The 25,286-nt window shown below is 38.5% G+C and overlaps 1 protein-coding gene across 1 annotated transcript in view; it reads left to right on the top strand.

Annotated features, from left to right (window-relative positions):
• SH3TC2 (SH3 domain and tetratricopeptide repeats 2) overlaps positions 1-23,724 on the top strand; it is a 26,890-nt gene extending 3,166 nt beyond the window's left edge. The window contains exons 3-16 of the mRNA XM_015827948.1: positions 485-590; positions 1,115-1,258; positions 2,103-2,313; positions 3,237-3,310; positions 4,092-4,287; positions 10,056-10,192; positions 11,424-11,465; positions 11,564-13,276; positions 13,380-13,560; positions 17,609-17,759; positions 18,636-18,758; positions 20,050-20,200; positions 21,258-21,454; positions 22,640-23,724. Of these exons, the coding sequence (XP_015683434.1) occupies positions 485-590; positions 1,115-1,258; positions 2,103-2,313; positions 3,237-3,310; positions 4,092-4,287; positions 10,056-10,192; positions 11,424-11,465; positions 11,564-13,276; positions 13,380-13,560; positions 17,609-17,759; positions 18,636-18,758; positions 20,050-20,200; positions 21,258-21,454; positions 22,640-22,831 (3,618 nt within the window). The 3' untranslated portion in view covers positions 22,832-23,724. The remainder of the gene's footprint in view (positions 1-484; positions 591-1,114; positions 1,259-2,102; positions 2,314-3,236; positions 3,311-4,091; positions 4,288-10,055; positions 10,193-11,423; positions 11,466-11,563; positions 13,277-13,379; positions 13,561-17,608; positions 17,760-18,635; positions 18,759-20,049; positions 20,201-21,257; positions 21,455-22,639) is intronic.
• Positions 23,725-25,286: the final 1,562 nt, after the last annotated feature.

The following is a 25,286-nucleotide window of genomic DNA, read 5'->3' as shown; positions in this document are numbered from 1 at the left end:
TTATTATTATTATTATTATTATTATTATGTATAGCACACTCATTCCTACAGTACCGATCTCTAGTGGTAGTAAAAAAAACCTTGGAAGAGACCCAGGGTTTTGGATGCAGGACAAAACTGAAGGAAATATAAGCTGTTTGGGCAAAAACCAACCAAGAGATCATATTCAATGGACTGACTTGCAAAATGCTGTGTTTTGGGAATAGGGATGATGGAAAAATAGGAGAATGGGTTGTCATATTTTGAAGAAGATACAGCTGGCTAGCACATGGATCTGATTAGGCTTCACTCTGTACCTTATTTTAGACCCATATTTAAGAATGAATCCTTAATTCCTGATTAGATTTCATTATCCCAGGGTAACTCACACCTTGTCTAAATTTCCAAGTTCCAAATGTCATGCCTATAATTTGCAAAAAGTATGATAAGGCACATGCTAACCTTTTACGATATTTAAATCTTGTCCTTTTCTGTCTTTTTGCAGGAGCTGTCAGCCAGGCTGGTATGCATCCAGGCACAGGAGAATCGCTTTCTGCTCTCCTTCAGAACTGTAGAAGAAATCTGGAAGTTTTCCACTTATTTGGCACTTGGTAAATCACACTCCACTGAGGAATGACTGGCCTTTCATCAGAAGGGCAGTTGTGGGAACATAAAATATATTGGCCATAATATTAAGGCAGAACTTCAGGGCAAAACACGAACCACTTCTAATTTTCTTTTCAAAGACTAGTTTAATATGCTACAAACGTCTCTGTAATACAGGCACTGGAAAAGCACGTTCTCTGTTGTTAATGTGACTCTATAGCAGAGGTCCCCAACCTTTTGGGCATCAGGGACCACTTCTGTGGAGAGAGGATTTTCAGCGGCCCAGTGGGGGCATGGTTTCACGTACTGTGTGCATCCCGCGGATGGGGCTTTGCTTGTTTGCGCAGACCAGTTTCTGGCATGCCATGGCCCTTTGCTAGTCCATGGATCGGGGGTTGGGGAGCCCTGCTCTATAGAATGGCTGATAATTTGAGTTAAACATTGGTCTGAGATAATAAATGAATACAGCTTTGGCCTTTGGGGAAAGCACGTTACAGATTTTCGTTCTTCCTTTGGTATGATGAAATAGGATATGTGGGTTGCTGCCTGGAACAACTTCTCTTCACTCCTGAGTACTGGTTGAACTGTGCTCAGGTAGATGATACTGAGATCACTGTCACTGTTGATGAGGACTGCATGGCCACCATGTATCTGGGTCTTCTGCTGCAGGAAGGTAAGGATCCTGAGTCAGAATCCAAAAAATCCGATGGTGTAATGCTGTTTCACTGTAAAGTAGGTCTCCAACATGATGAGGAAGAAGGATGTGGGAGAAAGATATGCAAGAAAATATTGGATTGGAGGCTGAGTCTATGCATGTTCAAATATCTCTAAAACTTATTCTGGTAACAGGTAATATCTGCACATTTACTTCCAATCTTAGAGGACCCTTCCAACAGCAGAGAACTGTCTGGTACTAATCCTGAGCTATGGCTAGACAAAGTGTGGAGGAGATAAATGTATATAAATAATTTCCTTCAGCTGAAACAAAGTGTTTCATTGCAGATATCTTCTGTAATGTAATTTTCTTTCTACTTCTTTTTTCCTCTTCCTTCCTTCCTTCCTTCCTTCCTTCCTTCCTTCCTTCCTTCCTTCCTTCCTTCCTTCCTTCCTTCCTTCCTTCCTTCCTTCCTTCCTTTTTTTCCATGTAAAAAAGCATTTTAAACTATTGGGAAACATTGAACTGTCTCCATATTAGACTACAGTGGGGAGAAAAGAATTTGAACCATTAAATAATTGTCTTTAAAGTGATGTTGAACTATATGAAATATTCTTACAATGAAGAAAGCCTCTGAGATCTTTTTTGGGGGGGAATCCTATGATAGCAGATAGTTTCATCTTTGCAGCACCATGACAGGGGAAAAAAAACTATTCCTGGTATTTACATGGAAATTGAAATGACCTGGAATAGAACTTTTTAGAGATCTAAAAATGTGCAAGCGTTCTTAGGAAAGTAGATACTGCCCCACTATTTGCAGAAGTCACATTGTTTCTTTCTCTTCTCTTCTTTCGGTAAATAGGCAGCTTTTTTGCCAGAGCAACACTCACCATCCTTGCAGAAGAAGAAGAAGAGGAGGAGGAGGAGGAGGATTTAAAACTCCTCAAGAATGAATTAGTCCATGTGAAAGACATTGGACATGAAACCAAGTGGGAAGGGACATCACTGTTGACCGATCAGAGGGGTCTGATATCTGTCACAACTATAGAGCCGTTGCCCCATCCATTTTACCAGTAAGTAGATTGTCTGTTGCCCTGTCTACATCCAACTGTTGTACTGTGACTACATGCTGAGTTCACTTGTGCTACCTCAAGCAAAATATCATTTTCTAACTTTAGATTAAAATTGGCTGCTGTTTGTCATGTGTACTTAAAATCTTATTTTCAACCTCTAATTCACTTATAACGTTTGCAGTAATGTTCTCATTAGAATAGTTTGCAAATTTGGTTTGTATACAAAGACGTATGTTTGTTTAATGGAGATTTTTTTTGGCTCTTCAGATATTCATAACTGTTCATGTCATATTTGCCAAATGAAGATTTAGCGTGCTAGATTTAAGAGTGCTGACAAGCTTTTTAAAACAGAAAGATTTCCTTTTTCTGCTTTTTTTAAAAATTGGGTCTGTCAAAATGTACGCACAAACTATATTGGAGGTTCAGATCAATATTCTTTCTACAGAACATTACCTTATGCCTAGACAATCTTCTCTAGATTTGCATTGGCTTCCTTGACTGTGAATATCTCTCTGACCATTATTCCTATCATCTGCTGCCTGCCTTTTTTTAAGTGTAGGCGTTGGGGATGTAATTTTGTCTGAAAAGCATTCTCCCTAGTACCAAGATCAACTGTCTCCATAAGTCAGATATTTTGAAAACACTGATCCTGGTATTTGTATCTATATTTTATCTCCAGAATCTTGATTTGTGTTTTATTTGTGTAATACTCTTTTAAGATAGGCATCTAAACTATTGCTATTATTATTATTACCACCATATCGTTGGATCATGGATTCCATGAATGAATTATAAAAGAGAAGGCATGCAAAGACTCTGATGCCATAGAGCAGATCTAGCAACTAATTATCTCTTACCTGGACATCATCAACCATATATTTCCCTCAGAGAAGCAATTTGTTCATAGCTGTTTGCATTTGCAGGTGGTTTTTGAAGAACTATCCAATCAGTTGTGGCATATCCAAAGAAATCAATGGGCCTGACTCTTTGCAGATTGGTGAGTGTAATAAAACTCAAGATCAGTTTGCTTAAAAATCATTAATTGAACACCTCCCTTTTTATTTCACTTGCTGTCTATCTGCCACATTCATAGGACTTTCAAGCTTAGAACTACGCCATTTGTTCTCAATGTGTATGTGAGTGCGTGCATGCGTGTGCATGTGTATGCATGTACTGTATGAATTTATATATACACACACACTTCCACAAATACACAAACATGTCTCTCTCTCTCTCTGTATATTTATTTAAAAAAAATAAAAACAATTCAAATTTTGAAAGCAAAAGAAAAGTGCTAACCCCATTTCGGACAAATGGCTGTCCAGTCTCTTCTTAAAAACTTCCAGTGTTGGAGCATTCACCGCTTCTGGAGGCAGGTTGTTCCACTGGTTAATTGTTCTAACTGTCAGGAAGTTTTTCCTTAGTTCTAGGTTGCTTCTCTCCTTGATTAGTTTCCATTAGTTTGATGTAGGGCAAATATTTTTTGTCAGTGGCTGTTCCCCTCCCACCCACAAAACCCCCTGTAACAAATTGAAATGTCTTCAGAGCTTCTTATATGTCTGTAGAATAAATAACTGCCTGGTGTTTTGTTTTTTTTTAAACAGACTAGGCTTGTCTGTGAAGCCTCAGCTACCGAAGAAAACAAAAATGTCATGGAATACAAAGAGTTTTTGTTATCATGCTTCGTTTGCACACACACACACCCTCCACTGCCTCTAGCCATGGTGCTGCTGTGAGAGAATAATACAATTGTTCAGCCTGCTCATTCTATTTTTCAGGCCAAGGGAGATGCACAGCTACTGAAGATCACAGAGGAAAAAGCTGGGATGAATTGAGTTACTGCAAAGGGGATATCCTAGAGGTGATCGGCTTTCTCATTCCGGGCCTCCGTTGGTTTATAGGGAAATCCACAACTAGCGGGATAATTGGCTTTGTCCAGACCAAATCAGTGCAGCTTGAGAGTTATGAATCAATGTAAGTATGATGTGTGTGTGTGTGCTTATATAAAAATAAAAAACATAGGTGGAAACCAAGGCAGAATTCATGACCTTCAGATCATCTAGTTCAGTGGTTCTCAACCTTTTTAATGCCGCGACCCCCAACCGGTCGTAAGTCGAGGACTAAACTGGTCGTAAGTCGAGGACTACCCAACCGGTCATAAGTCGAGGACTTTCCCTGCCCGGGAGCGCCACGCATGCGTGGTTCTGCCCCCTGTGCCGGCCGAGGCATAGCTGGCAAGCAGCAGAGACGGAGCAGGCCGACCACCAGCTGGCCCAGCCCAAGGGAGGTAAGGCACCCGCCGGAAAAGGGGAAAAAATGGCGGACAGCCTTGCTTGGCGACCCCCGTGAAATGGTCGATCGACCCCAAATGGGGTCGCGACCCATAGGTTGAGAACCGCTGATTTAGTTGAAACATGGCATGATCCAAGCTTTTATATTTAAGATGAAAAAAGTGTGCATAGAATCCTGGGTAAAAAATAAATATTACTTGTTCAAACCATATGATAAAAATTAAAGAAAAACAAAAAACAGAACCTTTCACGTGGTCTCAATTTTTCCTTGATTGTTGTGGCAGAAGTAGTCAGAGGAAGACTGAGTTCTCTTTCTCTATGGATTGGAATTTTTCCCTGCTCCCAAAGCTGTGCGGCATCAAGCAATCCAGATTTATGATTTGAGTTTTGTGGGTTTTTTTGTTATCGTTTTTTAACTACTTCTTCTCACCGGCTCAAGGTTTACTGACCATCCTTTCAAGGTCAGTAAAATGAGGACCCAGATTGTTGGGGGCAATATGCTGACTCTGTAAACCGCTTAGAGAGGGCTATAAAGCACTATGGAATGGTATATGTCTAAGTGCTAAGTGCTATCTTAAGCATTATAGCCATTTCCACCAACTTTATTAAACTCTCCTTTAGAATATTCAGCATTTTATTAAAACGTATGCCCTTTTTCTCCCAGTTGTTCTTACATCATCTATAAACAAGCTTGTCTGAGGTTGTGATAAGTGTTACCTATGATATAATAAGAATATTCTGGTAAACATTGGGACAATATTAGAAGAGGTTTCAGTTTCATGTATAGGAATTACACATTGTGTTTATTATATGCTTCTTTGTTGAGGAAGTCCCAGGTGGCTAGATTCATATCTCGAGATATTATCCAAACACTGTTTCACAGGCAACTGTACTGTAGCTAAGTGACCATGTGCTAAGCCCAAATTAACAATACGTAAATCCAACAGAATCTTTATTTTAGGAAGCCTCAGGTAATAGATAAAAAAACACAAAGTATGCAAAATTTGTGTCATTTAATTGCAATAGCCTCCATGCATGAGTTACACAAGCTGATAAACCTGAAGATTCATCAGGAAAAAGTGACAAAGCAACATTGTTGTACGTCAGTTAGTATAATTTAAAAATGGAAACCAACTCTTAGCTAATAATTAATAGCACTTAGCACTTAGACTAATATACTGCTCCATAGTGCTTTACAGCCTTTTCTGAGCAATTTACAGTGTCAGCATATTGCCCCCCAACAATCTGGATCCTCATTTTACTGACCTTGGAAGGATGAAAGACTGACTCAACCTTGTGCTGGTCAGAATCGAAATGCTTCCTACAAATGAAGTTATTTCCATTAATTTTGGGCAGTTTGTTTTTTGCCCAAAGGTTTATAACTTTTTTAATAGCTTTGGAATATCTTTTTTCAGAACATTGGTATAGATTTATTTTGGCAGAGCTAGTCATAGTGCTCTGACAGAGGTAAATAGGTACAGGCCAGGCAAAGATAGGCTGAGGAGTAATTTGAATACTTGGATACAAGATGCAGAATATGGAAATCATTTTATGGACACTGAGGAAAGTATGTTGTGGGTTGGTGGTTCCTGATAGGTAGGCAGAAAAAAGCAAAAGAACTTGGCAAATCTATCTCAGGGAACTTTCAGTTGAGACAATTATAAGACAATGTTTTTAGATAAATGAGTGGGGTTTTGTTTAGTGAAGTTTATTTCCAGAATGTTGCCTGAGCCTATATGACAAGCCCCCTTTGAAAACATCTTTCTTGAACTGTTATGTAAAATTCTAAATAATATTTAATTTGACCACAATGGGACACAGAATAAAACTGGCAAGCAAAAGAGTAGGGCAAGAAATGTATTACAATGGTACAGAGCTCAACTATTAATGGCTTCATTAATAGTTCAATAGTTCAATACCTCAAAACATTTTATTTAACAATAAATACAGAAATAGTTTTCCATTGCCTTCTTTAAGACACTTTTCATTTCTTTGTTTACTTTCCAGTCTAGATTACAACCCTGTTATTTCTTGGTTGAGCTAGGGCTAGAAACTAGAAGACCCTGAGTTTTAGTCCTTCCTCGTCCAGCTAGGCAACCTTGAACCAAGTCATTCTCTCACAGCTTTAGGAATGGAAACCACTTGCAAAAAATCTTATAAAAAAAACAGCAGGGATTGAGATTCAGTCAGTCACCAGGAGTCAACAATGACAGCAAGGCAAAATTAAAACAAAATATTCATGGTTCTCTCTAATTCAAATGCTAAGTCTGCCATACTTGGTTTTCCAAGATCAGTTCCAATTGATCATGTGCCTATTAAATAGTTATCCTTCCCCCTCTTTTATAAAATCTCAAGTGTAGTTCTTTGTCCAGTCAATGGAAAACAAGCAGATGGGAGAGGGATGGGATGCTTTTATCTAAAGTAAGGTAAGGACTCATAAACAATTCAGAATGCAAACCAATAATGATGCTGAACTAAAGGATGCTCTTCCTCAGTTATTCTGCATCAATGTTAAAATAATTTAGATAATGCCCATTTGGCTCAGTTTTACCTGAGTGGAGAGGATATGCCTTTCATGTGACTGTTGTAAAATTCTTGGAACATTACCCTTAGAGAGGACACACCAAGAGTCTTAAGAGATATCTATGAGTAGAATTCGATCACAGGGGCCTTCTTTATTATAATATAGGTCCCTCGACTTACACCCTTTCATTTAATAAACTGGCTCTGCTTCCACTTTTGCCTTAGCTTATGCAGAGCACCAGGATATTGTGAGAGGTTATTCATCTGCAGTGAATTCTTCCTCTCTTCTCTCCCTATGACTTTGAAGTTACTTTTAAAACAGATTAAATTAAAATGCAGGAAAAGTAGACTTTAACCACAATCTAGATAGATTTGCAATAGTCCCAAGTCATGCTTCGTGCTAAGGCCAGGGTTTTTTAACACCATTTATTGAGTAGATACTATGATTTTATTTCTTATTACTTCCACTGGAGTCGGGCGGCTAATAAAAACAAACAAAGAAACAAACATAAATAAATAAATACTTACGTGTGGCATTAGTGCCGAAGACAAATGAGAATACATTTCTACCAAGTGCAAATTTATTTTTTTGAGTTAATGTCTTGTTGTCTGCAAAAACTTTGCAGTCGTGTGAAATTGTGGTGGCCACAAGGTGTCGTTATTGTCTTCCACAAGATGGTAACTTTGCTAATGCCTTGAAAGGAGTCTTCCTTTTGTGTTATATTTCTTTGTCAGTTTTTATGGATTGTAAATGCCTAAACCTATGTATCTTCCAATGAGATTTACTTCCAGATAAGTGGCCATTGAATTGCACGCTAAATGACTGAAACCAGAAACTTACATTTTACATAAAATATCTAAGTATAATCAGTGAAGCCTGTGAAGAATGCTATATATCTGATTCATTTAATAGCAAAGGAATTTTAACATTTATATATAAAACTAAACATGACAATTTTTTTTAAAAAAAATTAAAGCTGGGAAGATAATTTTGGATTTGATAAATGCCATTGGAACTTTTTGTGCCTTTACATTTATTTCCGTGTATCATCCAAAAGGAAAACAGTTCATAGGTCTGATAAATGGTCTATTTAGTTGTAATCTCTTTAGACTGTTTTCGTATAGCAATGATACACAAAGGGAGAATGATGTGTGACATGATATGTGACATGAAAGGAGGCTATCACTCAGTACTTGGGCCACATCATCTGATGCAAGTATCATCAATCAATCAATCAATCAATCAATCAATCAATCAGAATAGAGCTGGAAGGGATCTTGGAGGTCTTCTAGTCCAAACTCCTGCTCAAACAGGAGACCCTATACCATTTCAAATAAATCATTGTTTAGTCTTTTCTTAAAAACCTCCAGTGATGAAGCACCCCAACTTCTGAAGGCAAGTTGCTCCACTAGTTAATTGTATATAGTATATAGTACAATGAACAATATAACAATATAACAAATATATAAACTGTGCCATGGTTGCCACCTCCAAACACTTGTGTATTTGTATAATTGGCACCTTGATATGAAAATTGGCACCTATTATATCAGTAGTATCAGCCCTCAATTACTCAGTCCTCTTGGCTGAAAATATGGAGAATTTACCAACTAGTATTCCATAAAAGTTCCTTTTATTGGTTTATTGTTTGTATTCTCCTTGTATATGCATTAATATAATGTAAGAAATCAGTTCAGTTCCTGTTGTTATTGCAGAAATATGGAAAACTAAAAAAAACGTATAAAGACCTAAGGTATATTTTTATAGGTTCTATAGTTTTTAAAAAATATGAGAAAATTTCTGAAAAAGTGACACAACAGCAAACACCTTTGAGAAATGCTACAGTAAAAAATAAATGGATTCAAATCAATCATCTATGTTAACGACATGTTCCCTAATCAATACTTTCATCTGTATAAATGTCATTCTGAACAGCTATGTTGAATAATGGATACAATACTTGTGTCTCTCCATGTATACTTCTAATATATTTTTCCTTTGGTTGCATTTGTTAAAACTTCATAGTTTTAACTAATCCTGATCAGAGAAGGTTTTGAATGACTTTAGTGTGTGTGTGTGTGTGTGTTTAAATCCATCCTATACTTACTTGTTAAGTGATGCTTCCTTGCCATAGGAAGAAAAAAAATGGACCTTGAACTGCAGAACAAGACATAGCTGAGATGTTTTCAAGGGCCTTTTTAAAAACATAACTCGGGATGTCAATCAAATAGCTTGCTTTCTATACATTTTCCACATTCAGTGTACCCATTTATCCTTCCATTATATTTTTTCAGCAATGACCCTATGGGGTTGGTTTTATTAAGTATCATTAAATGCTTAATGCAAGATCATTGCTTAGTTTTGGGAATGAGTGGGGGTTTGTGCTTGAATTCTTCTAGTCTAATATTAGATTGCAGGATCTGGATTTTTCTTTCTGCATTTTACAGCAGGAAAAAGGTAAGTGGTGAGGGTGGTGGTTAGGGCTCCAAGCTTGTGGGTTGGTTTCTGAATGTTTCGTTACTAGGCTAGGTAATATCTTCAGGGGAGTTTAGGGCAGGGGTCCCCAATCCCCGGTCCATGGACCAGTACCGGTCCACAGAATGCCAGCAAGCGGGCCGCACAAACAAGCAAAGCTCCATCCTCAGGATGCAGGCAGTATTCAAAACCTCACCCCCTCTGGTCCGTGGAAGAACCTTTCTCCATGGCACCGGTCCCTGGTACCCAAAAGGTTGGGGACCTCTGGTTTAGGGGATGTCAGTATCGAAACATTCAGAAACCAACCCACAAGCTCAGAGAACGAACCTCCACCTTCATCCTACACCCGAGCTACAGATATTCAACACCATCGTAAAGATAAGTGGGCTCTGGGAACATAAAAAATATTCAGGACTGGCTGGTCATTCTCTGCCTTTTCTTCCCCAACACAGGAGAAAGAGCCCAGTGTTCTTCAGTGAAGAAGAAATTTCTGCCTTCCTCCAGGCTCCATGTAATGACAATGAGGTATATTACAGTAATCTTCTTAATGAATGGGCACAGACAGACATCACCTCTGTATATAGACTTGGTATGTTTCCATATCTCTGGATATTGTCTCTTTCTAATGTCTTATTTCTTGTTCCCAGATTTTCTGCTGCTCCCTATCTTTATACTATTCATCTTTTGATAGAATATTATCTTTGAAAAATACTCAGGAAATAGTTTGATGTCATGTTAATCTCTATAAGCTTTAGTTCTTAGTAGACATAATAGCAGGAGGATGAGATGTAATATAACCAAGGCACTAAATCAGGGTTCTTCAAACCTGGCAACTTTAAGACTTGTGGACTTCAACTCCCAGAATGGGAGGAATTCTGGCTGAGGAATTCTGGGAGTTGAAGTCCACAAGTCTTAAAGTTGCCAAGTTTGAAGGCCCCTTCACTAAATTCTCTTTCTCCAAATGTGATCTGAGTATATGCCCATGTACCTGATAACAGCTCCTTGCTCCTCAGGTTTTATGCCCCACACCCAATTCATGTTTATTTATCACCTGTTAATTTGCATTAACAGTCACATAGGAATAGTATATTTTCTTCCACTTCACTTTATTATGCTTTCCAGATACTGCCTTTTAAAAAATTCAAATAGAAAGTTTGCAGCAACCTTGCAGTGAACAAATCTGCTGGCACCATTTTTCCAACATTTGCTCACTTCATGTCTTTGTGTCCTATTTTAGTAATTGACATAATATTTCAAACTTTTTCATTATTATTAATCATTTTGGCCATAAAAAAGTTTTTAATTAAGGCATGTACTATTTTTTAGACCTAATGCTATTGCACACTAAATGGACTACATAGAGTGTAAAATATAACTTTTATATGCAATGGGAAAGCAAAACAATTGTGTGATTCATTTTATTGCAATATGTGCTTTATTGTGATAATCTGGAACTGAATTTGCAATATCTCCAAAGTGTGTCCGTACTCTGCCACATCAAAGGGCAGTTGAACAATAGGAATGAACAGAATTTTCTATTATTTCTAATGACATTTTCAATGTAGAAAATGAATAAGTTGACCTAATTCAGAACTTACAGTATACTCTCCCTTCATTGTAGTACAGTCATATACTGTAGCTTTATATCCCTTACACTCATCTTATTCTTTCCTTGTTTCTTCCTTCCCAAGCTAATATTGGACTTCATTTTTTTCTTGTGTATGCTTTGAATGAAGCAACTTAAGTTTTTTGTTATAATGCCAAGTTTGAAGTTTGACTTTTGATCTTGCATATTTCTTTCCTTTTTCTTGATTACACAGATGGCTTTGAACCTATTGCAATGTATCCACAAAGACCATCAGGTGAGTATGGTTGAAAGGGAAAATGGAATGTTTTTTTCCCCCTGAAATGTATTACCATAAAAGGAATCATATTGTTGTGCTTTATTAATCATTTTCAGATGCTGCTGTACATGGACATAAGACTGGTTGGATATCTGAAAATTGGGGGAAGCAATCTTATAACAGTTTATTTACTCATACTGATTCTGAGAAGTCAACTCCAGTGGTTGAATCTTCACCTTTCACCCTTGAACATTTACTTCTGCCAGAGCCAGATGACCTTGATGACCCCAAGTTCTTTATTGATCTAAATGCTGGGCATATGGAAGACTGTGATGTGTTTGATCCTATACTGACTTTCCTCAATCAAGAAAGCTATGTGCCTCATTTCCAAAGTCTCTATGACCTCTCCTTTTCCTTCCTCAGTTCTACCTTCTATGGTTTCACCAATGAAGAGGAGTTAGTCATATATCTGGAGACATCCAGGAACTGGGCTAAGAGGGGCCACCTTGCTTGGGCTCATATTCGGATATGTTATCTTTTGGGCCGCCTCTGTGTCAGGAAGGCCAAGTTCTCCCAAGCACGAGTCTACTTTGAGGAAGCCATGAATATTATGGACAAGGGGTTTGAAGATCTACTTCTACTTACCTCATTACATGCAAACCTTGCTGCCATTTATCTAAAACAAAAGATGAAGCAAAAGTTCTTATCCGTGATTGGGAAAGGGATGACACTTCTGGCCTGCATGTCTGGACACTGCTTCAGTTCTGAGACTGAACTAGAGGTTATGATGTATATCCTGAGAGAAGCCATTGCTGTAGGCAACACAACAATGGAGATTCGGTCCTGCTTCCTCATTGTCAGACTCTTCTTGCACCTGGGCAAATATGATGAGGTCCTTCCTTTTGCAGAACGTTTGCAGTTTCTGAATGCACAGCTTACCAGCCAGGCTAGCAGTGCATTTCCTTTAGATACAATGCCTTTTCTTGCCTATCTGTATGGAAAAAAGTATGTGCCCCATGTAGCTTTAGCAGCTGCCAGGATGGTCTCCCCCAGCAATATAAAAGGTGGCTTCACACCCATTTGGAGAGCGGGATTCATCCTTGCAAACACCTCTAAACTCTTGAAAGTCCAAGAGAAAAGCAACAACAGCATCTCAGCATTGGCTTGCTTCTATCTGCATTGTGGGTTGTCCTTCTCCCACGAAGCTGGGACTCTATCTACTGAAAAAGCCTTGTGTGCACTTTTATCCAAACTGTACCTCAAATATGGCATGCTAGAAAAGGCTGTGCATTACTCCAACCAAGCCGTTGCCCTTGGTAAAGTGATGGGTGAAGAAGAAGCATTTGAAGCATCCCTTTCTTTGGGGTGGTTGTTTATTTTGAACAGCCTACCAGAAAAGACCTCAGAGATCATGCAATACCTCCTGTGTTCTCTGCGGCAGACAGACAGTGTCACACAAGATGGGGTCGTTCACAATCTTTTAGCCATTGCCCTTACAAGAGAAGGGCAGGTGCAAAAGGCAGCAGAGAACTACTTATGGGCCTTGAAGAAAGCCCAGGAAAATGGAAATCAGCGTAACCAAGCCATTGCCTTAGCCAACTTTGGTTGCCTGGTCACATCTTTGGGGGCTTACTATTTAGGCGAGTACTATTTTCTCCGGGCCATTCAGCTGTATTTTGAACTCCAGGATGGTGATGATACACAGATGGAACTAGTGCACATTTTGTTATGGGTGGCTCAGTCCAAGCTAGTGAGGTGTAAGGCAGAAGAAGTCATCATCTTTTATGAGATGGCCTTGGCCATTGCCTTGAAGACTCAAAATGTGATAAGTGAGTACTTATTTTTAGGGGAAATTGTTCATGTCAAGTCAAGTGTGTTATTTATTTGGCAATTTTTAAAAAAAAAATCTTTATCCTACCTGATGCCATGTAGGTCAACTTCATGTCACTGAGTCCCTCTGCCATTTCTATAGTAAAGTGCATCCTGACATCAGAGCCTCCATTCTATACCACGAGCACCACGTTCTCCTAGCTCGGCATCTCCAGGACAGAGAAAAAGAAGGTCACCTTCTACAGGTCCTCAGCCAGCTCTACCAAAGTTTACAAACACCCAGGTGAGTCAGCATTCATGTTCCCTGTTAAATGTTGAAATAATGACTGGAACTAAAAGTGTTACAATATTTTGAACAGTATTTTAGTTTCATTGGATTTTGTTATTAAAGCAATTTCCTTTTATCATTGGTGCTCTCTGAGCTTGCTTGTTTTCTTGCAGACCTTTCATTACCCTAACTAGGTAACATCATGTTACCTGATGTTATGTTATGATCAGGGCTTTTTTTCTCGGAGAAAAGGTGGCGGAACTCAAACCTGGCCACGCCCTCATCAAACCCTAGGACCGCCCCTTTAGAGAACAGGAATGCAAGTAAAATTTGGGAGGGGCTATTTCCGGTGTGGGAGGGGCTATTTCCGGTGCGGCCGGCCCGGAAAAAGGTGCCGGAACGCGGTTCCGCCGCGTTCCGGCTGAAAAAAAGCCCTGGTTATGATGATGTTACCTAGTTAGGGTAATGAAACGTCTGCAAGAAAACAAGCAAGCTCAGAGAGCACCAAGGGCCCCTCATGTCAACCCCTGAGCTACAAATATTCTCCTTCCTTTTATCATTCTCAAGTGAAAAACAATAATATTTAAAGCATGAAATTCTAGAATATTGTTGTCTTTAAGCCCAAATGGCATGAGTTCCACTGTTCATAATCCATTGAACACTAGATCATAAAGCAAAAAATTCAGTCTTTTCAAAAAGGTTCATTAGTTTTTAATGTATTCTCTGCCATTGATTTTAATATCAGATGCTTTGAACATTTTAGAGAGAAGGGGAAAAATCTTAATAATACTCATTTGATATTATTAGTTTACTGTACATGTATTATGTAGGAAGAATGAAACATTCTCTTGTGTTCAGTTGTCTTGGTCTCTGGGAAAATCAGCATGGATTAATATCTGTGACACTTTAAAGCAAAGCATGTTTTCTCTTGGTAAGCCAGAAGTCACTTCATCAGTCATATTTTACAAAGTTTTACAGTTTAATGAAGAGAAGGATGAGGGGGGACATGATAGCAGTGTTCCAATATCTCAGGGGCTGCCCCAAAGAAGAGGGAGTCAAGCTATTCTCCAAAGCGCCTGAAGGCAGGACAAGAAGCAACGGGTGGAAACTAATCAAAGAGAGAAGCAACCTAGAACTAAGGAGAAACTTCCTGACAGTTAGAACAATTAACCAGTGGAACAACCTGCCTCCAGAAGTGGTGAATGCTCCAACACTGGAAGTTTTTAAGAAGAGACTGGACGACCATTTGTCTGAAATGGTATAGGGTTTCCTGCCTGAGCAGGGGGTTGGACTAGATGACCTCCAAGGTCCCTTCCAACTTTATTATTATTATTATTATTATTATTATTATTATTATTATTATTATTATTATTATTATTATTATTATTATTATTATTATATATGTTCACCTGCCAGATAAATACAGATGAGAGAGATATCTTGAATATAAGGAAAGAGGAAAAAAGAAAATAAGTACACAGACTTCCTTGCTTTAAAAAAAAAAAGGGAGGGGGGTTTAGAAACAATTCTTCACCCAGATGCAGAATGTCAATGTATTTACTGTGAATTCAGCTCAGAGCTCATTTCTTAACAAGTGTAATCATATTAATATGCCATGTTACAAATGGCTGAAAGAAAAGCACTGGACCTACATACAATAACCAGGATACAAAGAAGAGTGTGTGCATGCACAGGAGAGAAATGTATACATCACCAGATATTTCAAGCTAGGTTTTCCATAGTGGTTCACTTGCTTCAAGTTGCCACCTTTTCCTTTGTTTTTTCTTTTAATAAAGAATTTGTTTGAAACATTTAGACAATAGAATAAGTAGCTACATAAGAAAAAAAAATGTAGGAAAAATAGGGGGAATAAATAAATATCAGCAAAGAAAGATTGATAATTATAAAATTTAAGGTTCATTAACTCAATATTTCATTAACTTGTTAATTAAATCTATAGACCTAGATTCCATATATTATCTCAAGAAAAAAGTTAAAAGCTCTATAACATTCTAAAGATTAATATTGATAACATTGCTATTTGTCATTGTTCTAAAAATAAATGCACATAATTATATAAAAGAAAGAAAAGAGCAAAGGGAAAAAGAGAAAAGAATAAAAAATACAAAAAGGAAAAGAATTCAATAAAAACAATATTAAGTTCTAATCTCCTCCCATTGTTTCTGACTGGCAATCAATGTACTTTATCTGCCCTCCAAGGTAGACCAGTCTTGGAAACCTGACATATATACTAATACTACTTTTATTACAAATTTACAGTAACAGAATCTTGCAAGTCTGAATGTACTTTCCCCCTCTTTTAGTTATCTTCCTGAGCAGGGGTCCCCAACCCCCGCTCCATGGACCAGCACCATGGAGAGAAACCGGTCCATGCCAGAAACCGGTCCATGCAAACAAGCAAAGCCCCATCTGTGGGATGCAGGCAGTACATGAAACCATGCCCCCTCCGGTCTGCAGAAAAACCTCTCTCCAAGGAACCGGTCCCTGGTGCTCAAAATGTTCCTGAGAACTAGGGAGAGTTTTATCTGAAATGCTTACTCAGATTACAGATCTGTCCAGACCCAGATTTCTTTTATCTGACCACTGTCTTCATAGCAGTTCTTCCTTCTCTTTCTCAAGGTTATTCCTTTTCCCAATTACCTACTTATAAATATCAAAGTTGTTTCTAATTACCCGTTTCAAAGGCATATTTCCCCATTTTCCCCAAAGCAGTAGGCTTCTTCCCAACTAGGCAATGTTGACGTAACTACAAAAGGGGAGAGGGACGTTAGAAATCTTACTTTTGCAGGAAGTCAGAGGCAAGGTTTTAAGCATATCCTATTCTGGATGGCTTGGAGAGAGAATGAGAGGTGAGTAATTTTAATGAATTCACTAGAATAAAAGATTACACGTTGCTAGCGTAGCCATTGTTGACTTTGGATGCAAACAGCACATTCGTTTCAGAGATGGAGGTACCCCATGGATCTAAAGATGTGTCTACCCTAGTGTTTCTTAATCTTGTATCTTTAAGATGTGTGTACGTCAACTCCCAGAATTCTCCAGCTGGCTGAGGAATTCTAAGAGTTGAAGTCCACATATGGTAAAGTTGCCAAGGCTGAGAAATGCTGGCCTACCTTCTTGATCTCTGAAGATTGTCACTGGTTCACTTGAAAGGCTGCCTGGCAGTTGCTCTGTAATCTAAAGCTTAACCTTTGAGGAAAGGTTAGCAGAAGGAGTAGCACTGCCTATATCCTTCAGCCAAGGCAACAGCGAGAATTCTCTAGCTTTAAAGACTCACCGGTCACATAAAGAAGCACAAAGAGGTCAGTGGCATATGACCATGCCCCTTGAATGAATGCATGCACTGTTCTGAATATATGCCACACAAGAGTTGGTATGAATGGAAGATAATAAAAACGATGGTGCTTGAAATTTTTTGAGGAAGAGGGAAATGAATATGGCAAACAAACTAAAGCAGGGGTCTTCAAACTTGGCCCTTTTATGACTTGTGGACTTCAACTCCCAGAATTCCTCAGCCAGGCATGCCTGGCTGAGGAATTCTGGGAGTTGAAGACCACAAATCATAAAAGGGCCAAGTCTGAAGACCCCTGAAATAAAGGGTGTGGATTGTTTTCTTCTTGCTTCTTACCTTCCTTCAAGATGTTATGCCTGAAGGAAGCTGTTTGCCATGTTATATTTGCTAGGGTTTCTCATGCTATCCAAAATCTTGGAAAACTATCTCTTTGTAACATGATTTTTAAGCTGTATAATTAAAATAAAAGGAAGTAACCTTCTTCCTTATTGTTTTTTAAATCTCTTGAATGTGTCTTCCATTAAGAGTGATATCTTTAGAACAAGGACTTATTTAAGGATGAATTTAAAGGTTCATCTGCTTAAAATAATTTCTCCATTGGATTTAAGACCAAAGGAAAGAATTCAGCCTGTGTGAAGGTCAGAATGCAGTTTCTTGTAAGCGACGTTTTATAGAGTGGCTCAAAATGAGGTGGTTTCTTTTAACTATTCATGAGTTTCACTAATAATGAAATACATGTAATTCCAACAGATCTTTGAAACAGGCATTGGATTCTACCAAGCAGAGCCTAAGAATATTTATTGACCTGGAGGAAAATATTAAAACAGCCCAGGCCTGGTTACAGGCTGGTAAGCTCTATTATCAAATGCAAGAGAATGAACTTGTGGAAATGTATTTACAGGTACATAAAAAAGTTTGGTTTCTAAGTTGGTATTTTTCTGTTCTTTTTTTACTAGTTGTAGCTTTTTACCCAACCACTTTGTAAAAGATTATTGCAAAAGTGTGATTTCAATCATTGGATAACCTAGATCATTCTTTATAAAATGTGAGTTTTCATCTGTGTCTGGCACATGAGGATGCTGAGTCAGTGTCTAACAATATAAGGCATCACCAACCATGGCAGTAAATATCCTTCTCTAGCTATTACATATAGACTGGATCTTGGCTGAATCACAGATCTTCTGCATTGCCCATATGCATGTTTTGTGCTCTAAGCTTTAAACGAAAGATGCAGTTACATATTGCACACTTATCTTAATATTAGGTCATATTAAATATTAATATTTAATATCGGGTTATATAATATTTAACACTGAAAACCTATGACTTTCATTTGTGGGTGCAGAATTTAGATTCATAAGCAACATTTGGATTCGTAGTGTGGTGATTTCAGAGATTTGGTACTGAAACGTAAGGGGGGGGTTTGAGTAGAAGAGCATTAGAGTGACGAACATCAAATTACAAAAAAGGAGAACTGAATGCTACAGTATGAAGTAAAATAAGAGGGTACATATCACCAAGCAATGGAAATCTCTCTGCATGGAGAGATGTTTAAATTTTTTGTACCTACTTTCCACTTTTTCCTTCAGAGTTATGAAGTCTCTGCAATGGAAATAAAAAAGAAAATGTCATGAAGGGTTCTGTATTTTGTTATGTATAAGAGTCTTTAAATGGATGCAGCTAAGTTGAAGTGTCCTGAGTTGTTTTGAGCAAACATTCAGCCTTTTTCCATGATCCTATTGCCTCAGCTGTTAACCTCACTGGTTCCCCTTTTCAGGCATCCATAGAGACAGCACTGAAACCCAAAGAGCTGCACCTGGCCATGGAATTATACGAAGAGGCAGGAGATGTCTTCTTCAATGGAATCAAGAACAGGCACAAGGCAGTGGAATATTACAGGGTACCAACTACAAGATATATTTGTATCAACATCTCTAGAGGTTGCCAATACTGGGTGGTTCCAACATTGATGGAAAGAAACTGTGCAGAAGTAGAAAGTGGAAAATGAGATGAACATCAGACAGAAATCACTGGGGGAGGGGGGGAACCACCAATCTACTCCAGTGATTCCTTCTGTGCCTCTACATGCTAATATTGCTGGCTGAAAATAAGCACACTGGAATCTGGGGGTATAGTTAGGCATGGCAATGAAGGTCAGAGGACCACTGACTGTGTTGTGGCTGTTAATTGTGGAAGTAAGATCGTGATGAGGAATTTTCTTGTTGTTGCTCTTTGCATATTATCCTTTTATTTAATTCATGCCCTCCTGATACAACATATGATTTGACTGCAAAAGGTCACTAGTTCAATCCCTGATACCTTCAGAGTATATAATAATGGGAAAGCATTGTTTTAGAAATCTGGATTGCTGCTGCTGATTGCTAGGGTAAAAATGCAGTCCAGTGCAACTGTGGCATTTGACAGCTTGACGGTGGTCCTTACAAGATCCCTTCCATCTGTACTGAAGGATGCACTCTAAGAACTTTACTTAAATATCTTTGAGTACAAAGTAAGCAGGAGTTCTCTTTCTTTTTCTTGTGTGCTCTTTCCCTCTTTTTAGTAACAAAGCCCTACCATCTCTTTTTAAGTGTTCGAAGTGTTAATGAAGTGGTGCTTTAAAAAAAAGGAAGAAACAAAGAGAAAATGTATAGCCCTTTCATCTTTAAAAATAAGAAATGAACTTTTTTTTTTAGAAAAAAAATTGTAGACTTTCTAAAAGTCTATAATGGTCTGATTGATCCAACGGGTAGCCTTTTCTTTCATATTAAACAATGTGTGCAAACTGTGTTAAATTTATAGTGACAGACAGCTTTAGTTTTGCTGAATTAATAGACTTAAACCTGTTTCTAGGCAAAAGCCAAATGGGCAGCCATCCAGTTGCACAAAACAAGGAAACAAAAAGCAAAATGATCTCAGGTTCATCTAAAGTTCAAGAGAAGGTTAAGTGAGAGCCGACAAAAGTTATGTTGTGTTTCAGGTTACCTATAAATCTGAAAACTGTGAGATAACGTTCCTTTCAGTTATCAGAAAATGATGCTTTGGCAAATGATTATCAAAGAGACTGTACGCATGGTCAGGTCTTCTTTGCTTTGTGTGACCTCTCTGAGGGACTCTTGGTTGGGCTGCAGCAGGAGGATGGAGAGTAGAAAGTTATGAAACCACCATGACAAATCGTTTGGTGTTTTTGCCAGGGAGGAGCTATACCTTTGGCCAGGAAACTGAGAGACACAACAACGGAATTGAGAGTGTTCAACAAGCTAGCTGAACTCCAAATTGGGCTCCGCAATTATGAAAACGCTTTGGAATTTGCTACCTTGGCAGTCAGACTCAGCGTGGATGTAGGTAGGAAGGAATCAAGGTTTATAACACAAGAATACCTAAGTCATATTCTGAAAATTGTCAATAATTTGTGAGTACAGAAAATAACCACTATACATCTCTTAGAAGGTGGTGTCACCCAAGTCAATTTAAAATATTCAAGTTGGCCTCAGTAAATGTTTTAAAAAAGTACAAAGGTAAGTGGGCATTTATTATACGTCATTCAAAATCAAAGAAGTAGCTCTTCGCAGATTTTATGAATTCACAACCACTGGGAAAGAATTGCCAGATAAATTTATCCTTCCTCAGATAAAGGCTGCTGATGTCCCAGTCAGAGATGACTCAGTCGGTGTTGTACAAGACATTGCTTGATTTTTGGACACAATATTTTGTTGACAATGATATTGCAACCAATAGCCTAGAAATTCTTAACTGAAAGCAAATGGAATGTGTTTCTATCAAATGGATTATTTCACATATCCTTATCATTTTCACAGTCTTCATTTTGTTGTGTAACTGCTCACCTTGGAGCAACAAGGCACGAGCTTTTGAAGACGGCATGTCTAATTTCATCACAGTGAAATTTAATAGTCTACATTATCGTGTTTCAAGCAAGGAATCTGCTCTTCAATTTTTTTTTTTCATTTCCGCTGAGAACGATTGTGTCTATGGAAACACTGTATACATATTTTTCAAGATTGCAGTAATGGAGTGTTTAATGCCTACCACATGAAATTGGCATGTCTTCCCTATCATATTGAATTGCCATTGATTTTATGACATTAGGAACATGCATAAATAAAACAATTGTTTGCATTTATTATTATGGTTGTTACTGCAAAACTTTTTCAGCATGTGGGATTGGCACTGCCATTAACGTCTGGGGGAGCAAAAAGGTGGTGGCAGGGGAACACGGTGCAGTCTTCCCAAATCTTAGGAACTGGGCAGGAAGCAGTTGAAATGGTGCTGCTCGGGGATTGAAGTACATGGTCTTTCACGGGTCTAGGAGGAAGGGGAGAGTTGCAAATCCTGCAGCCTTTACAATGGCCAAATAGTTATTTATGCCATGTTCTCGTTCCAGGAGATCATTTGCAAGAATTGGTTGCCTTTCATCGGCTGGCAACTGTGTATTACCTTCTGCAAATGTATGAGATGGCTGAAGACTGCTACTTGAGGACGCTTTCTTTGCATTCACCAGAATTGCAAGGGGCTCAAGAAGCCATATATTATTCTAAGGTTTACTACCGACTGGGAGATCTCACTCTCCACAAATTAAAGGTGAAATATAGCATCTGTGATGTCTGACCTGTTGCATTTTAGTAAAGATGCTCTGGTTTGATTTACTTTGCACTTAACAATGAAAATATTCAGAATCTTGTGAAAATATTGAATTAGTGTAATTTTTTTTTTGCTGCAGTGTCAGCAACTATTCCATTTTCTGGACCTCCAAGTCACTTTGTTCAGTTAATACTTTTTCAGTTTACAAAAGGGATATACTATTTGTTTCAGGCTAATGTCCAGACTTTGGCCCTTGAATGACAAATCAATCAAAGGGATATGCTTCAAAGCGAGGATAAAAGCTAAATTTTACTTTATTCCATTTCAGTTAAGTTGAACTACTGTGAACCTTTCTCATACATTCAATAATTCCTCATCTTCTTTCAAATTAAAATAGCCATTTCGTTGCACTTTAGAGTACAGCAACCAGAGCCAGAATGTAAATATCTCCAAGGAATTACTAAATGTCAATAAAAGCCTAGAATTCTCTGAATCTTTTTTCTGCCATGTTTAGTTACCTGAGGTTTTTCAGTCCAGATCTGATATGCTCTAATTTGGAAGGGCTCTGGAAGCTTCACACACTGCTTGGAAGGACTACATGTGGCTTGGGTTGCAGGCTGTCAGCTGTGATTTATGATATGCCATCCTGCTGTCCTCTACTTTTGATGCTCTCCTTATTTTGTTCTGCAGTTGCCACTCCCTTTCTAAATACCCTTGCTTTGGATATGATTTTCAGTAGCCCCACCATGTCCCTTCAGTAGCTCCTCACATGTCCCTTCATACATATTGCATTATTTCATACATATTAATTGTTCTTAGTCTGTATGAAATTAATTAATTGCTATTTCAAGCAATCAAATCTGCGTTCATTTGCTCTGCATAAGTGATGAACTGGGATGGCTGCTTGCCACATTTTGCCTCATTATAATCCAAACGGGGAAAAAATTGCTTGAAGTACAGGGTTGTGCTAGTTTCAAGATTTCTCTGTTATAAAGTTGTTTTTTGGGAGGGGAGTGTGGTGGGGAGTCATAACACAGAGTTGTAAAAGCCATTTAAGGTTCCAAGTGTTGAAAAGTTTTTTTTTCTTTCTTAAGCCATTTTTCTTTTGATCCCTACCATGTTTTCAGCCTTGACTGGAAGAACCTTCCAGTGCTTTACTTTTTATCTCTTTCCTTTTATTCTCAGGATGAGCAAGATGCAGCCAGTTACTTCTTCTTGGCCTTGGCTGCTGCCACTGAGTTTGATGACTGCGGTTGGCAAGGCAAGATCCAAGCCAGGTTGGCTCAAATATTTACTGATTCCCAAACAAATAAGAATCCAAGTGGGTGGACAACCTATCGGGCCCGGTGGTTAAGCGAAGGAAGACATGATGTATGATCCATCTGATCCATCCAACAGAATTCACAGCTCACGATGAAAGGACATCATTGTCCCTCTGCCAAGAAAAGAAGAGAATTGTCATCTGGTGCTTCTAGTCCCTTGTGTTTCTGAACGAATAGAAATCTTGTGGGCTGTTGTAAATGGATATACACTGGCCATCAGCTAATGTGCGAGTGTGAGTGAAAAAGCAAGCTCGTTTTTTAATTTTATTTTATCAGCTACATGTAAAGAAGATTTCATTCACATGCATGGGCCTTATTTAAGAGATTAGAGGGTGTAAAAAAATCAGTTAAAGCAAGACTGAGAGCCAGCTGGTTGTAATGATTAAGACATTAGGTTAGAAACTGGGTGACTGTGAGTTCTAATCCTGCCTTAAGCACAAAGCAAGTTGGGTGACCTTGGGCCAGCCACTTTCACCCTTTAGCCAACCACTTCTGAAAAAAACCTCACCAAGAAAACAGCAGACTTCTACGGGCAGTCTCTGAGAATCAATATCATTGAACATAAGGGGAAGGAAAAGCAAGATAATGAATGCACACCATAAAAAGCTGAAAAGATATGGGGGTGCAGATTGTGTGTGATAAGAAGTAAATGGGGCTGATCCTCGGAGAGAATATTCAACATGCACCCATTCATCCTCAGTGCCAAAAGGCAAAGTCCTTTACAAGATAGCGATCAACAGAAAGCCTCTTGACAGCCTGAGCAAAAGAGAAAGAGTGCGAGAAATTGCTCTTGCAACAAATGTGATTCTTTGTTCCTGTGGATTTCATCAGTTATCTGTGCTTAGACCAGGAAAGGGACAAAATCCCACCAACCTTGGCTCTGCTCAAAAGGCTAAGCAAAACCAGATCTATGTTTCAATGGAAAACATGAAATCCCAGGGTTCAAGCTGGCTATGAAGTAAAAAAAAAAAAAAAAAAGCATCGCAACAAATTGCTTCTATATTATTGCCAAGAAAATAATGCAAGAGCATGCATAAAGTCACCAAGTGCCAGGTATAACTCAAATACTTATCAGTATTTATATTTATTTTGGTTTCTCATTAATATCTGCCTCACCACTTCAAATGAACTAAGATCTCAAAAGTACCCTTTGGAAAGGATGGAATCCAGAATACCATATCCTAAGTATGGTTAAATGAGCTCTTCAGAGGTATCTCCTTCCTTCTTAATGGATTGCGTTGCCAGCTCTCCACTGATCCTGAAAAAGAAAAGAAATGGCTCCTGTATATCTAGAGAAGGAGGGAAGGACATGATTGGAAGCTTCTTGGGAAAGCAAAGAAACCTCCAGACTCAGCCAGATGTGTTGGGCTTCCATACTGCTGGAAGGTGCCTACAAAACTTTCAGATTCTTTCTCTCAGTCGTATACCTTCAGGAAGAGCATTCTTACCACACTACCATAGCTGTATCTGACATGTAGCTCATTGGATTTCTTTGAATCATTTGCTCTCTGCCCAGCCTACCTCACAGGATTATGAAGGTTTGTTAACAAACTACACATGAGATGACCTCTATGCATGATGACTTGACTTGATCTCTTTAGAAGAAAGTCAGGAAATAAAGACATACACTTCTTTTTGCCTGTAAACTATTGACTGTCTTCATAACCAAGAATCAAAAATTTGTTTTCAAGCTGTTTTTTTTTCAGAGTAGAAATGTGTTTTTTAGAACAAAAAAGGAAGTTAAAATTCTTAGGAGGCTTAATGCTGTGCTAGCTTTGAGATGCTACAGATTTAAAGACCATCTTGTAGCCCCACCAAGTATATTCAGGTTCAAATTCTTGCCTTGCCCCCCCTCTCTCTTTCTCTTTCCTCTCTCTCTCTCTTTCTTTTTCCTCTCTCTCTTTCCCTTTCTCTCTGTCTGTCTGTCAGAACCCTGGGGGATTTCCCCTGGCCTGCTTTGTGTCTGAATATTGAGTTTTGCACAAAGGTATCAATCAAAATGGTGAAGGACATGTCACAACTGTTGAAGGAAAAGTCTTCATCATGGTTCAGTCCAAGCTGGGAATACAACAACATGGTGACTGCTTTAGAAAGAAGGTTGCAGTTTATTGAAGAGGAGAGCCAGACAGAAAGATGGCTCTGGAAGAAAAGAGAACAAGCACATGTAGGAAGTGGGTTTTTATACCCGCTGGAGCCTTTTCTTTGGAGTTGTTCCTGTGACATGAACTTTGACCTGAGTCTGAGTGTGCCCTTTGGTATCTGTGGGTTAATCCTATTATGTCCTGTCTTAGAATTTGGGTGGGGTATGTAGATTTTAGGTGTCTTTGTCTTCTTAATCTTCTAGCTGGGGGCCTCCAACCTTCCTGGATTATTTACATCTGCATTTCTACAGAGCTGGTTTCTGCTTGGGGGAGGGAGACTTGGGACTACTAAGAAAAACTGGGCATGCTTTTCTGCCTCTTTAAGATCCTTTGAGGAAATATATTTTTCTGCCCTTTTAATATTTCCTT

This window comes from Protobothrops mucrosquamatus, unplaced genomic scaffold (assembly GCF_001527695.2).
Source record: "Protobothrops mucrosquamatus isolate PMUCROS unplaced genomic scaffold, P.Mucros_1.0 scaffold4097, whole genome shotgun sequence".
Taxonomy (NCBI): Eukaryota; Metazoa; Chordata; class Lepidosauria; order Squamata; family Viperidae; genus Protobothrops; species Protobothrops mucrosquamatus.
Note: the sequence above shows the minus strand (reverse complement) of the source record. Positions and strands in the feature narration are given on the sequence as shown.